We start from the raw sequence: 16284 nt of genomic DNA on the forward strand, positions 1-16284 counted from the left end.
CTCTCTTCCTCTCTCACACTCTCCCTCTCCATCTCTTTGTCCATCAGGTTGTGTTGGTGGTCAGTACCAGCGGAAGCTGTACAAGGATCTGTTGACTAACTATAACCGTCTGGAGAGACCAGTGTTCAACGACTCAGCTCCTATACTGGTAGAACTGGGCTTCACACTGTTACAGATCATAGATGTGGTGAGTCTCTCTCTGTATACTGGTAGAACTGTGCTTCACACTGTTACAGATCATAGATGTGTGGAAACGTGTGTGTGTGTGTGTGTGTGTGTGTGTGTGTGTGTGTGTGTGTGTGTGTGTGTGTGTGTGTGTGTGTGTGTGTGTGTGTGTGTGTGTGTGTGTGTGTGTGTGTGTGTGTGTGTGTGTGTGTGTGTGTGTGTGTGTGTGTTGGGTCAGTGAGTTGAGGTAAATTTGGATGCAGACCCATGCTTCCCTAATGTTATTCTGCAGTATCTTCTGATGCAGACCCATGCTTCCCTAATGTTATTCTGCAGTATCTTCTGATGCAGACCCATGCTTCCCTAATGTTATTCTGCAGTATCTTCTGATGCAGACCCATGCTTCCCTAATGTTATTCTGCAGTATCTTCTGATGCAGACCCATGCTTCCCTAATGTTATTCTGCAGTATCTTCTGATGCAGACCCATGCTTCCCTAATGTTATTCTGCAGTATCTTCTGATGCAGACCCATGCTTCCCTAATGTTATTCTGCAGTATCTTCTGATGCAGACCCATGCTTCCCTAATGTTATTCTGCAGTATCTTCTGATGCAGACCCATGCTTCCCTAATGTTATTCTGCAGTATCTTCTGATGCAGACCCATGCTTCCCTAATGTTATTCTGTAGTATCTTCTGATGCAGACCCATGCTTCCCTAATGTTATTCTGCAGTATCTTCTGATGCAGACCCATGCTTCCCTAATGTTATTCTGCAGTATCTTCTGATGCAGACCCATGCTTCCCTAATGTTATTCTGCAGTATCTTCTGATGCAGACCCATGCTTCCCTAATGTTATTCTGCAGTATCTTCTGATGCAGACCCATGCTTCCCTAATGTTATTCTGTAGTATCTTCTGATGCAGACCCATGCTTCCCTAATGTTATTCTGCAGTATCTTCTGATGCAGACCCATGCTTCCCTAATGTTATTCTGCAGTATCTTCTGATGCAGACCCATGCTTCCCTAATGTTATTCTGCAGTATCTTCTGATGCAGACCCATGCTTCCCTAATGTTATTCTGCAGTATCTTCTGATGCAGACCCATGCTTCCCTAATGTTATTCTGCAGTATCTTCTGATGCAGACCCATGCTTCCCTAATGTTATTCTGCAGTATCTTCTGATGCAGACCCATGCTTCCCTAATGTTATTCTGCAGTATCTTCTGATGCAGACCCATGCTTCCCTAATGTTATTCTGTAGTATCTTCTGATGCAGACCCATGCTTATCCATAGCTGTATATTATACTCCATGATATTATTCATCTACTTAGAAACCCACAGCCCTCACTGTATCCCCTCCGTCTCTCTCGTTCTTTCTCTCTCTCCGTCTCTCAGTCTCTCCCTGTCTCCCTCCCTCCATCCCCTTGTATCCTTGTTTTCATTTTGCCGCTCCAGAGGCCTTGACTCGCTTTCCCAACACGAAAATTCAATCTTGGAGTGTGATGTGGTGCTCCTCTCACCCCTTCCCCTCACATATTTTCTCTTGCTCTCTCAACCTCTTGCCTTTTTCAGCTCTCTCTCACTTTCTCCCTCTCTCTTCCTCCCTCTCTCTCTCACTTTCTCCCTCTCTCTTCCTCTCTCTCTCTCTCTCTCTCTCTCAATTCAATTCAATTTGCTTTATTGGCATGACTTAACAATGTACATATTGCCAAAGCTTACTTTGGATAGTTACAATATGAACATAATGAGAATCAAAATTGTCAACGGGACAACAGTAACAACAATAACCAATTGTCAAAATAACCATACATTCAACAATAACAATAAACATACAGTAGAGGACATGTGCAGGTTGATTGGTCTGTCAGACACTGTCCCTCATCTTATGGCAACTTCTTATGGCTGCAGGGCGGTGCCGGTACACTTATGACAACAGCCCGTCCAAGTGCAGGGCGCGAAATTCAAAATATATTTTTTAGAAATATTTAACTTTCACACATTAACAAGTCCAATGCATCAAATGAAAGATACACATCTTGTGAATCCAGCCAACATGTCCGATTTTTAAAATGTTTTACAGCGAAAACACCACGTATATTTATGTTAGCTAACCACCAAATACAAAAAAAGCACAGACATTTTTCACAGCACAGGTAGCTTGCACAAAACCAACCTAACTAATCAAGAACCAACCAAACTAACCAAGAAACAACTTCATCAGATGACAGTCTTATAACAAGTTATACAATAAATCTATGTTTTGTTCGAAAAATGTGCATATTTGAGGTATAAATCATAGTTTTACATTGCAGCTAAAATCGGAAATAGCACCGAAGCAGCTAGAACAATTACAGAGACCAAATTGAAATACCTAAATACTCATCATAAAACATTTATGAAAAATACATGGTGTACAGCAAATTAAAGACAAACATCTTGTGAATCCAGCCAATATTTCCGATTCTTTAAGTGTTTTACAGTGAAAACACAATATAGCATTATATTAGCTTACTACAATAGCCAACCACACAACCGCATTGATTCAAGCCAACAGTAGCGATAACGAATAAACCAGCAAAATATATTAATTTTTTCACTAACCTTCTCAAACTTCATCAGATGACAGTCCTATAACATCATATTACACAATACATATATGGTTTGTTCGAAAATGTGCATATTTAGCGGCACAAATCGTGGTCATACATTGGGAAAACTTAGCATCTTTTTCCCAGAATGTCCGGATATATTTCTGACACTCACCTATTCTAATCAAATAACTATTCATAGACTTTACTAAAAAATACACGTTGGACAGCAAATTAAACATATCTTAGTTCTTAATGCAATCGCCGTGTTAGAATTCTAAAAATAACTTCATTACGACATGCAGCTTACGTTATAGCGAGAGAGCGCCCAAAATCTGGGCCCAAACTAATAGTACACATGTTCGACAGATATATGAAATAACGTCATAAAATGGGTCCTACTTTTGATGATCTTCCATCAGAATGTTGTACAAGGGGTCCTTTGTCGGGAACAATCGTTGTTTGGATTTAGAATGGCATTTTTCCCTCTTGAATTAGCAAGCACACTAGCCAAGTGGCGCGAAGCTCTCCTTCCTGAACAAACGCAGAGAACGCAACACGCCTAACCTCCCGAAAAAATGTCAATAATATGATAAAACTATATTGAAAAAACATACTTTACGATGATATTGTCACATTTATCAAATAAAATCAAAGCCGGAGATAGTAGCCGTCTATAACGACAGCTTTTCAGAAGGCAATCCCCGGTTCCTTCTCGCGCCTTCCAGAAAACAGGAAGTTGGTGTCACGTCATGCCAAGAGCTCTTATTCGACCTCAGATCAAGATATACACTCCATTTCTTCTCTCACTGCCTGTTGACATCTAGTGGAAGGCGTATGAAGTGCATGTATACTAATACATATCAAGCAAATGAATAGGGATGCCCTGGAACAGAGCATCGATTTCAGATTTTCCACTTCCTGTCAGGAAGTTTGCTGCAAAATGAGTTCTGTTTTACTCACAGATATAATTCAAATGGTTTTAGAAACTAGAGAGTGTTTTCTATCCAATAGTAATAATAATATGCATATTGTACGAGCAAGAATTGAGTACGAGGCCGTTTGAAATGGGCACGTTTCATCCAAGCTACTCAATACTGCCCCTGCACCCCAAAGAAGTTATGGCAGGCAGCAATGTAGTGCGCTGCCAACACACAGCTCTCTGCGTCCTCCCCCAACAGGACGGGTAGCCTACTCTCATCAGAGAGGTCTTTGAAACCTTGAATAAGGGTTTCAAAAATGGGAAAATGACACTCTTTATTTGTTTTATATTTTTGACATTTTGTCAGGAAATGCAGCTCCGTCTCAGGCTCTGCTGTTGTGCAGTGGTTGCACAGCCTTTCCTCTACAGGGAGCCAGGTTTTCCTGTGTCTATCCTTCTCAATGGCAAGGCTGTGCTCACTGAGCCTGTCTCTCTCCCTCTCTCTTCCTCTCTCTCTCTCCCTCTCTCTCACACACTTTCTCTCTCTCACACTCTCTCGTTCTCCCTCATCCTCTGTTTCTTTCTCTCTGTCTCTTTCACTTGCATCTCTTTCTCTCTCTCCCGCTTCCTTTCTGTCTTTCTCCCTCACCCTCTCTCTCCTCCCTCCTCCATCTTTCTCCATCTATCTCCTCCCTCTCTCTCACCCCCTCAATCGTTCTCCATCTCTCTCCTCCCTCTCTCTCACCCCCTCAATCGTTCTCCATCTCTCTGTCTCTCCAGTTGGCTGTTACAACAACAACAAAGTTTCCTGGAGGATCATCAGTCAGAGCAGCTGTCTTTTTGTGTCTTACACACACACAAACATGCACACACACACGCACGCACGCACGCACGCACACACACACATGCACACACACACACACACACACACAACCGCTGTATCGTAAGTTCCTCCATCTTTCCTGACTGTCTAACCAATTGACCAACCATATCTGTAACCTACAGTATTGACCAACCATACCTGTAACCTACAATATTGACCAACCATATCTGTAACCTACAGTATTGACCAACCATATCTGTAACCTACGGTATTGACCTACCATATCTGTATACTACAGTATTGACCAACCATATCTGTAACCTACAGTATTGACCTACCATATCTGTAACCTACGGTATTGACCTACCATATCTGTAACCTACAGTATTGACCAACCATATCTGTAACCTACGGTATTGACCAACCATATCTGTAGCCTACAGTATTGACCAACCATATCTGTAACCTACAGTATTGACCAACCATATCTGTAACCTACGGTATTGACCTACCATATCTGTATACTACAGTATTGACCAACCATATCTGTAACCTACAGTATTAACCAACCATATCTGTAACCTACAGTATTAACCAACCATATCTGTAACCTACAGTATTGATCAACCATATCTGTAACCTACAGTATTAACCAACCATATCTGTAACCTACAGTATTAACCAACCATATCTGTAACCTACAGTATTGACCAACCATATCTGGAACCTACAATATTGACCTACCATATCTGTGACCTACAGTATTGACCAACCATATCTGTGACCTACCGTATTGACCAACCATATTTGTGACATACCATATCTGTGACCTACAGTATTGACCTACCATATCTGTGACCTACAGTATTGACCAACCATATCTGTGACCTACCGTATTGACCAACCATATTTGTGACATACCATATCTGTGACCTACCGTATTGACCAACCATATTTGTGACATACCATATCTGTGACCTACAGTATTGACCTACCATATATGTAACATACAGTATTGACCAACCATATCTGTGACCTCACCCCCCGTGTGCCCCCTCCCCCAAAAAGTTTTTGAGGCTGCCTCTCGGGCTTCCTTGCCAGCCGTGTTCCCTCGTACTGCTGGTTCCCCTTTCCTGCTGCCTCCGTTCTCCTGGCTGCCTCCACCTGTTCCCATGGGAGGCGATCCCTTCCAGCCAGGATCTCCTCCCATGTGTGGGATCCCTTGCCGTCCAGGATGTCCTCCCATGTCCAGTCCTCTCCTCCACGCTGCTTGGTCCTTTTTTGGTGGGTAGTTCTGTAACGGTACTCGTCCTCGTTAGATGACGAGTATGAAAGATCGGACCAATGTGCAGCGTGGTAAGTGCCCATTTGAATGAAAACAACTGAACACTGAATGACAAAACAAAAAGAGAATGACCGAGACTGAAACAGTTCTGTATGGACAAACACAGACACAGAAAACAACTACCCACAACCCATAGTGGGAAAACAGGCTACCTAAGTATGATTCTCAATCAGAGACAACGATCGACAGCTGCCTCTGATTGAGAACCATACCAGGCCAAACACAGAAATACAAACATAGAAAAACAACATAGAATGCCCACCCAACTCACGCCCTGACCAACTAAAATAAAGACATTAAAAAGGAACTAAGGTCAGAACGTGACATGCAGGGTACGTATGGCTCCTGTGTAGTATTAATTTCCCATGCTGCTCCACTGTGATCAGGACATGGCGTCTGGTATTTTCAGAACATGTAACTGTATGCACCTGGGTCCCTGTGGAGGTGGGAGATAAACCAACCCTGAACATTCTCAGAATATTACCACGACATTCCCAAAATATTACCACGACATTCCCAGAATATTACCACGACATTCCCAGAATATTACCACGACATTCCCAGAATATTACCACGACATCCCCAGAATATTACCACGACATCCCCAGAATATTACCACGACATCCCCAGAATATTACCACGACATTCCCAGAATATTACCACGACATTCCCAGAATATTACCACGACATTCCCTGAATATTTCAGAATATTCCTCGAATTCCCAGGGTGAAATGTTAATTTCAATGTTATCGACAGTGGATTGGAAAACAGTGAATGTTTTACAACCTCCAATGTGGTTATATTTCAACAGGAGATTAGTGAAACCTCAGACTCTGTTAATGATATTCAATATGTTGTGTGAGCTTTCTCACTCTAAACTGCATAGATAAAAACATGGCCGCTCATCCTCCGCTCGGTCCCAGCCTGGCCACAGATGGCGAGGGCTCATAGGCTGTATGGCTGTGAAACTGTGAACGCGTGGCTTCCTCTCAATCAGTTCACAGGCTGCGCCTCCGAGCCAGCTGCTGCTCCACTCCACCGCTAAACTTATGTGTGTGTGTGCGTGTGTGTGAAAGAGAGAGAACGCGAAATGAGTTTATTGAGCTTGCCTGGTTCAATGAAATAGTCCCAAAAGTGCAAAACTCTGAAAGCTTGGTGGAGGCCTGAACTCCAGTGTGATTGGTCCTCACTGGTGTTGCTTCACTACTTTCTCATCATAGTAGTGTATTTCTACGTTCCATTATAGATGACCAGTAGAGATGTTATGAGTGGGGCTGATTTGGCCTTTTGTTGTTGGGGTGTGTGTGTGTGTGTGTGTGTGTGTGTGTGTGTGTGTGTGTGTGTGTGTGTGTGTGTGTGTGTGTGTGTGTGTGTGTGTGTGTGTGTGTGTGTGTGTGTGTGTGTGTGTGTGTGTGTGTGTGTGTGTGTGTGTGTGTGTGTGTGTGAATAATGTAGGAGCGTGGCTCACCATGACCATAGCTCCATCTGGAGGAAGGAGAGGAAGTGGGACAGGTCACAACACTCACCGTCTGACACACACACACACACACACACAGAGTAACCCATTGCCCTCTGTCCCACAATTCACTTTCTGGCTCATAAACACAGTCACACACTTACACACTTACACACACACACACACATTCTAGGGAAAAAAAACAGTCCTTCTAACCAATCTGTTCATTTTGGGAGAGAGAGGTAGGACAGAGAGACAGAGGGACAAAACAGTCCTTCTAACCAATCTGTTCATTTTGGGAGAGAGAGGTAGGACAGAGAGACAGAGGGACAAAACAGTCCTTCTAACCAATCTGTTCATTTAGGGAGAGAGAGGAAGGACAGAGAGACAGAGGGACAAAACAGTCCTTCTAACCAATCTGTTCATTTAGGGAGAGAGAGGAAGGACAGAGAGACAGAGGGACAAAAGGAGGAAGCGATATTTAGAATCAGGGCTTGTCAGATGTATTGTTCTTTTAGTCATGTGATTGGGTGTCTATTGTTCTTTTAGTCCTGTGATTGGATGTCTATTGTTCTTTTAGTCCTGTGATTGGGTGTCTATTGTTCTTTTAGTCATGTGATTGGATGTCTATTGTTCTTTTAGTCATGTGATTGGATGTCTATTGTTCTTTTAGTCCTGTGATTGGGTGTCTATTGTTCTTTTAGTCCTGTGATTGGGTGTCTATTGTTCTTTTAGTCATGTGATTGGATGTCTATTGTTCTTTTAGTCCTGTGATTGGGTGTCTATTGTTCTTTTAGTCATGTGATTGGGTGTCTATTGTTCTTTTAGTCATGTGATTGGGTGTCTATTGTTCTTTTAGTCATGTGATTGGGTGTCTATTGTTCTTTTAGTCATGTGATTGGATGTCTATTGTTCTTTTAGTCCTGTGATTGGGTGTCTATTGTTCTTTTAGTCATGTGATTGGATGTCTATTGTTCTTTTAGTCCTGTGATTGGGTGTCTATTGTTCTTTTAGTCATGTGATTGGATGTCTATTGTTCTTTTAGTCATGTGATTGGATGTCTATTGTTCTTTTAGTCATGTGATTGGATGTCTATTGTTCTTTTAGTCATGTGATTGGATGTCTATTGTTCTTTTAGTCCTGTGATTGGGTGTCTATTGTTCTTTTAGTCATGTGATTGGATGTCTATTGTTCTTTTAGTCCTGTGATTGGGTGTCTATTGTTCTTTTAGTCATGTGATTGGATGTCTATTGTTCTTTTAGTCATGTGATTGGATGTCTATTGTTCTTTTAGTCATGTGATTGGATGTCTATTGTTCTTTTAGTCATGTGATTGGGTGTCTATTGTTCTTTTAGTCATGTGATTGGATGTCTATTGTTCTTTTAGTCATGTGATTGGGTGTCTATTGTTCTTTTAGTCATGTGATTGGGTGTCTATTGTTCTTTTAGTCATGTGATTGGGTGTCTATTGTTCTTCTAGTCATGTGATTGGATGTCCTAGAGAGAGTTCTGGTCTTGTTGTCCATGATGTTCTTTAATACACACATCAGGGCAGGAAGCTATAGTTTGTCCCCGGGGATTCCCAACAGGGATTGGACTGGTAATCCTGGATTTCCCTGATCACATGCACTGTATGTGAGGTATTACAGCCTGATTCTGTGCTCTAATTGGCACCCTATTCCCAAAAGACCCCTATGGGAACTGGTCAAAAGTAGTGCACTATATAGGGAATAGGGTGCCATTTGTAAAGTATTAAGTCGGTGTGTTTTCAGCATGCTGTTGAGGTGACAAGGATAGATTGCTTTTTAGATTGTATTTTTTGCAGCTTCCATTTTCCTTGTCTGTGTATTGTTCAATAAACCACAGGCAGGCTATAGTCGTATATTTTCCCTGGTATTCCCAACTGAGGTAACGGGAGGTGTAGTTCCTGGAGTTTCCCAGATTAAATATGCTATTTGGGAGGAATTCAAATGTAGTATTTTCATCAAGTCGTTGCTTGTGAGGTGAACGGTGATTGGATTTTATATTACAGAGGATTACGTTTCCACAGTTTTAATTTCCTACACTCATTAATTGGAATGTATGTGCCGTCAATCACTACCCTGATCCAATCAGAGCACTCTGATGGGGAGGTTAGAGCGATCCCATTGGGTTTCTTCTCTACCAAAACAATGCGGTAAGGTGTAACGTAGGGGGAAATACATTGAGAATAAAACCAAGATAACTGTTGTAGCAGACAGCAGAGGAAAGACATTGTGTTTACCAGCCTGGTTGTTGAGAATGGACTTACATGGTAAGCTGCTGCACAGCTGGGGGAGAGGAGAGATGAGTAGAGAGATAGAGAGAGAGGAGAGATGAGTAGAGAGCTGGAGAGAGAGGAGAGATGAGTAGAGAGATGGAGAGAGAGGAGAGATGAGTAGAGAGCTGGAGAGAGAGGAGAGATGAGTAGAGAGATGGAGAGAGAGTGAAGATAAAGAGGAGAGGGAGATTAAATAATACTAGTCTGCACAGGACAGAAGAGGAGAGGAGAGAACAGGACATGAAGCTGAGACGGAGAGATAGAGAGAGCGGGGGAGATATCGCCTGGGGGAGGGAGGGACTGTGGACTGTCATGTCAGGACCACCCTGCTAGCTTCCCTCTACTGTTAGTACTGTAGACCTGCTAGCTTCCCTCTACTGTTAGTACTGTAGACCTGCTAGCTTCCCTCTACTGTTAGTACTGTAGACCTGCTAGCTTCCCTCTACTGTTAGTACTGTAGACCTGCTAGCTTCCCTCTACTGTTAGTACTGTAGACCTGCTAGCTTCCCTCTACTGTTAGTACTGTAGACCTGCTAGCTTCCCTCTACTGTTAGTACTGTAGACCTGCTAGCTTCCCTCTACTGTTAGTACTGTAGACCTGCTAGCTTCCCTCTACTGTTAGTACTGTAGACCTGCTAGCTTCCCTCTACTGTTAGTACTGTAGACCTGCTAGCTTCCCTCTACTGTTAGTACTGTAGACCTGCTAGCTTCCCTCTACTGTTAGTCCTATAGACCTGCTAGCTTCCCTCTACTGTTAGTCCTATAGACCTGCTAGCTTCCCTCTACTGTTAGTACTGTAGACCTGCTAGCTTCCCTCTACTGTTAGTACTGTAGACCTGCTAGCTTCCCTCTACTGTTAGTACTGTAGACCTGCTAGCTTCCCTCTACTGTTAGTACTGTAGACCTGCTAGCTTCCCTCTACTGTTAGTACTGTAGACCTGCTAGCTTCCCTCTACTGTTAGTACTGTAGACCTGCTAGCTTCCCTCTACTGTTAGTACTGTAGACCTGCTAGCTTCCCTCTACTGTTAGTACTGTAGACCTGCTAGCTTCCCTATACTGTTAGTACTGTAGACCTGCTAGCTTCCCTCTACTGTTAGTACTGTAGACCTGCTAGCTTCCCTCTACTGTTAGTACTGTAGACCTGCTAGCTTCCCTCTACTGTTAGTACTGTAGACCTGCTAGCTTCCCTCTACTGTTAGTACTGTAGACCTGCTAGCTTCCCTCTACTGTTAGTACTGTAGACCTGCTAGCTTCCCTCTACTGTTAGTACTGTAGACCTGCTAGCTTCCCTCTACTGTTAGTACTGTAGACCTGCTAGCTTCCCTCTACTGTTAGTACTGTAGACCTGCTAGCTTCCCTCTACTGTTAGTACTGTAGACCTGCTAGCTTCCCTCTACTGTTAGTACTGTAGACCTGCTAGCTTCCCTCTACTGTTAGTACTGTAGACCTGCTAGCTTCCCTCTACTGTTAGTACTGTAGACCTGCTAGCTTCCCTCTACTGTTAGTACTGTAGACCTGCTAGCTTCCCTCTACTGTTAGTACTGTAGACCTGCTAGCTTCCCTCTACTGTTAGTACTGTAGACCTGCTAGCTTCCCTATACTGTTAGTACTGTAGACCTGCTAGCTTCCCTCTACTGTTAGTACTGTAGACCTGCTAGCTTCCCTCTACTGTTAGTACTGTAGACCTGCTAGCTTCCCTCTACTGTTAGTACTGTAGACCTGCTAGCTTCCCTATACTGTTAGTACTGTAGACCTGCTAGCTTCCCTATACTGTTAGTACTGTAGACCTGCTAGCTTCCCTCTACTGTTAGTACTGTAGACCTGCTAGCTTCCCTCTACTGTTAGTACTGTAGACCTGCTAGCTTCCCTCTACTGTTAGTACTGTAGACCTGCTAGCTTCCCTCTACTGTTAGTACTGTAGACCTGCTAGCTTCCCTCTACTGTTAGTACTGTAGACCTGCTAGCTTCCCTCTACTGTTAGTCCTATAGACCTGCTAGCTTCCCTCTACTGTTAGTCCTATAGACCTGCTAGCTTCCCTCTACTGTTAGTACTGTAGACCTGCTAGCTTCCCTCTACTGTTAGTACTGTAGACCTGCTAGCTTCCCTCTACTGTTAGTACTGTAGACCTGCTAGCTTCCCTCTACTGTTAGTACTGTAGACCTGCTAGCTTCCCTCTACTGTTAGTACTGTAGACCTGCTAGCTTCCCTCTACTGTTAGTACTGTAGACCTGCTAGCTTCCCTCTACTGTTAGTACTGTAGACCTGCTAGCTTCCCTCTACTGTTAGTACTGTAGACCTGCTAGCTTCCCTCTACTGTTAGTACTGTAGACCTGCTAGCTTCCCTCTACTGTTAGTACTGTAGACCTGCTAGCTTCCCTCTACTGTTAGTACTGTAGACCTGCTAGCTTCCCTCTACTGTTAGTACTGTAGACCTGCTAGCTTCCCTCTACTGTTAGTACTGTAGACCTGCTAGCTTCCCTCTACTGTTAGTACTGTAGACCTGCTAGCTTCCCTCTACTGTTAGTCCTATAGACCTGCTAGCTTCCCTCTACTGTTAGTCCTATAGACCTGCTAGCTTCCCTCTACTGTTAGTACTGTAGACCTGCTAGCTTCCCTCTACTGTTAGTACTGTAGACCTGCTAGCTTCCCTCTACTGTTAGTACTGTAGACCTGCTAGCTTCCCTCTACTGTTAGTACTGTAGACCTGCTAGCTTCCCTCTACTGTTAGTACTGTAGACCTGCTAGCTTCCCTCTACTGTTAGTACTGTAGACCTGCTAGCTTCCCTCTACTGTTAGTACTGTAGACCTGCTAGCTTCCCTCTACTGTTAGTACTGTAGACCTGCTAGCTTCCCTCTACTGTTAGTACTGTAGACCTGCTAGCTTCCCTATACTGTTAGTACTGTAGACCTGCTAGCTTCCCTCTACTGTTAGTACTGTAGACCTGCTAGCTTCCCTCTACTGTTAGTACTGTAGACCTGCTAGCTTCCCTCTACTGTTAGTACTGTAGACCTGCTAGCTTCCCTCTACTGTTAGTACTGTAGACCTGCTAGCTTCCCTCTACTGTTAGTACTGTAGACCTGCTAGCTTCCCTCTACTGTTAGTACTGTAGACCTGCTAGCTTCCCTCTACTGTTAGTACTGTAGACCTGCTAGCTTCCCTCTACTGTTAGTACTGTAGACCTGCTAGCTTCCCTCTACTGTTAGTACTGTAGACCTGCTAGCTTCCCTCTACTGTTAGTACTGTAGACCTGCTAGCTTCCCTCTACTGTTAGTACTGTAGACCTGCTAGCTTCCCTCTACTGTTAGTACTGTAGACCTGCTAGCTTCCCTCTACTGTTAGTACTGTAGACCTGCTAGCTTCCCTCTACTGTTAGTACTGTAGACCTGCTAGCTTCCCTCTACTGTTAGTACTGTAGACCTGCTAGCTTCCCTATACTGTTAGTACTGTAGACCTGCTAGCTTCCCTCTACTGTTAGTACTGTAGACCTGCTAGCTTCCCTCTACTGTTAGTACTGTAGACCTGCTAGCTTCCCTCTACTGTTAGTACTGTAGACCTGCTAGCTTCCCTATACTGTTAGTACTGTAGACCTGCTAGCTTCCCTATACTGTTAGTACTGTAGACCTGCTAGCTTCCCTCTACTGTTAGTACTGTAGACCTGCTAGCTTCCCTCTACTGTTAGTACTGTAGACCTGCTAGCTTCCCTCTACTGTTAGTACTGTAGACCTGCTAGCTTCCCTCTACTGTTAGTACTGTAGACCTGCTAGCTTCCCTCTACTGTTAGTACTGTAGACCTGCTAGCTTCCCTCTACTGTTAGTCCTATAGACCTGCTAGCTTCCCTCTACTGTTAGTCCTATAGACCTGCTAGCTTCCCTCTACTGTTAGTACTGTAGACCTGCTAGCTTCCCTCTACTGTTAGTACTGTAGACCTGCTAGCTTCCCTCTACTGTTAGTACTGTAGACCTGCTAGCTTCCCTCTACTGTTAGTACTGTAGACCTGCTAGCTTCCCTCTACTGTTAGTACTGTAGACCTGCTAGCTTCCCTCTACTGTTAGTACTGTAGACCTGCTAGCTTCCCTCTACTGTTAGTACTGTAGACCTGCTAGCTTCCCTCTACTGTTAGTACTGTAGACCTGCTAGCTTCCCTCTACTGTTAGTACTGTAGACCTGCTAGCTTCCCTATACTGTTAGTACTGTAGACCTGCTAGCTTCCCTCTACTGTTAGTACTGTAGACCTGCTAGCTTCCCTCTACTGTTAGTACTGTAGACCTGCTAGCTTCCCTCTACTGTTAGTACTGTAGACCTGCTAGCTTCCCTCTACTGTTAGTACTGTAGACCTGCTAGCTTCCCTCTACTGTTAGTACTGTAGACCTGCTAGCTTCCCTCTACTGTTAGTACTGTAGACCTGCTAGCTTCCCTCTACTGTTAGTACTGTAGACCTGCTAGCTTCCCTCTACTGTTAGTACTGTAGACCTGCTAGCTTCCCTCTACTGTTAGTACTGTAGACCTGCTAGCTTCCCTCTACTGTTAGTACTGTAGACCTGCTAGCTTCCCTCTACTGTTAGTACTGTAGACCTGCTAGCTTCCCTCTACTGTTAGTACTGTAGACCTGCTAGCTTCCCTCTACTGTTAGTACTGTAGACCTGCTAGCTTCCCTCTACTGTTAGTACTGTAGACCTGCTAGCTTCCCTCTACTGTTAGTACTGTAGACCTGCTAGCTTCCCTCTACTGTTAGTACTGTAGACCTGCGTCTCAAAGACTCTTCGTCACAGACTGGGTTTCAGATGACAGCCTGCTTTGTGACACAGCGGGGTGAATCCTAACTTCCAACTTACTAGCTTCACTTAGTCTTACGTTGATGTCCATGGGAGAACAAGTGAGTGGAAGTTAGGGTTTTTTCCAGTATCATCAGATCCTGACTAGGATGTGTGTCTGTAGCGTTTTAGATTGTGTATCTAGTGTATCTCTGAAGTATGGTCTCTCATTAAGAGATATCGAGGTGGGATGACCACCGCTAGTAGTGTTCTGTCATTAGCATACCTCCTAGATATTTACACGCAGTGTGTAATTAGTGCGTACACGTGTGTGCTCTGCTTACGAATGAGCTCCCTGTCTTTAGTGTAGCATTGTCATTAACAAGCACCACTATCTGTCATTAAGAGAGATTCATATCCACGGACATACTGATCCTCAGCTAAAGGGAAAGAGTTGTAACTGTCTCCCTCCTCTACCATGTCCACAACACCCTGGTAGACAGTTCAGTAGCTCAACGACATTCTCAATACTGATGTGTATCATTCAGGAGGTGGTACATAAAGAAACATTGTATACTTATACACCTACAGAGGGTGTTTTCTACAAGGAGCTGGTGTGTTTGTTCATGTCTTCACCCGTTCGCATGGTCCTGTTTTACTGTCATTTGGTGACTGGTACCTGGTGACTGCTACCTGGTGACTGCTACCTGGTGACTGCTACCAGGTGACTGCTACCTGGTGACTGCTACCTGGTGACTGCTACCTGGTGACTGCTACCTGGTGACTGCTACCTGGTGACTGCTACCTGGTGACTGCTACCTGGTGACTGCTACCTGGTGACTGCTACCTGGTGACTGCTACCTGGTGACTGCTACCTGTGTCAAGTTACATCATGTAACTCTGTATTAGCTTGATGTACCGTGTAGCATTGAGTCTGTTTTAAATACTACCTTCTCAGCTCACTACGTTCACTCAGTACAGTATAGTATGGAGTCTGTTTTAAATACTATCCTCTCAGCCCACTACGTTCACTCAGTACCGTATAGTATGGAGTCTGTTTTAATACTACCTCAGCCCACTACGTTCACTCAGTACAGTATAGTATGGAGTCTGTTTTAAATACTATCCTCTCAGCTCACTACGTTCACTCAGTACAGTATAGTATGGAGTCTGTTTTAATACTACCTCAGCCCACTACGTTCACTCAGTACAGTATAGTATGGAGTCTGTTTTAAATACTATCCTCTCAGCCCACTATGTTCACTCAGTACAGTATAGTATGGAGTCTGTTTTAAATACTACCTTCTCAGCCACTACGTTCACTCAGTACAGTATAGTATGGAGTCTGTTTTAAATACTACCTTCTCAGCCCACTACGTTCACTCAGTACAGTATAGTATTGAGTCTGTACTATCCTCTTAGCCCACTACGTTCACTCAGTAGAGTATAGTATTGAGTCTGTACTATCCTCTTAGCCCACTACGTTCACTCAGTACAGTATAGTATGGAGTCTGTTTTAAATACTATCCTCTCAGCCCACTACGTTCACTCAGTACAGTATAGTATGGAGTCTGTTTTAAATACTATCCTCTCAGCCCACTACGTTCACTCAGTAGAGTATAGTATGGAGTCTGTACTATCCTCTTAGCCCACTACGTTCACTCAGTACAGTAGTGGGGCCTTGCTGCTGCTCCAGTTTCAACTGTTCTGCCTGCGGCTATGGAACCTTGACCTGTTCACCGGACGTGCTAAAAAAGCCAACTGACATTTACTCCTGAGGTGCTGACTTGCTACACCCTCGATAACTACTGTAATTATTATTATTTGACCATGCTGGTCATTTATGAACATTTGAACATCTTGGCCATGTTCTGTTATAATCTCCACCCGGCACAGCCAGAAGAGGACTGGCCACCCCTCATAGCCTGGTT

At 43.8% G+C, this 16284-nt stretch overlaps 1 protein-coding gene across 1 annotated transcript in view; it reads left to right on the forward strand.

Moving 5' to 3' along the window:
* Window positions 1-16284, forward strand: part of LOC139579493 (neuronal acetylcholine receptor subunit alpha-7-like) — a 69706-nt gene that overhangs the window by 18568 nt on the left and 34854 nt on the right. The window contains exon 2 of the mRNA XM_071408192.1: window positions 48-187. Within this exon, the coding sequence (XP_071264293.1) occupies window positions 48-187 (140 nt within the window). The remainder of the gene's footprint in view (window positions 1-47; window positions 188-16284) is intronic.

This window comes from Salvelinus alpinus, chromosome 6 (genome assembly GCF_045679555.1).
Source record: "Salvelinus alpinus chromosome 6, SLU_Salpinus.1, whole genome shotgun sequence".
Taxonomy (NCBI): Eukaryota; Metazoa; Chordata; class Actinopteri; order Salmoniformes; family Salmonidae; genus Salvelinus; species Salvelinus alpinus.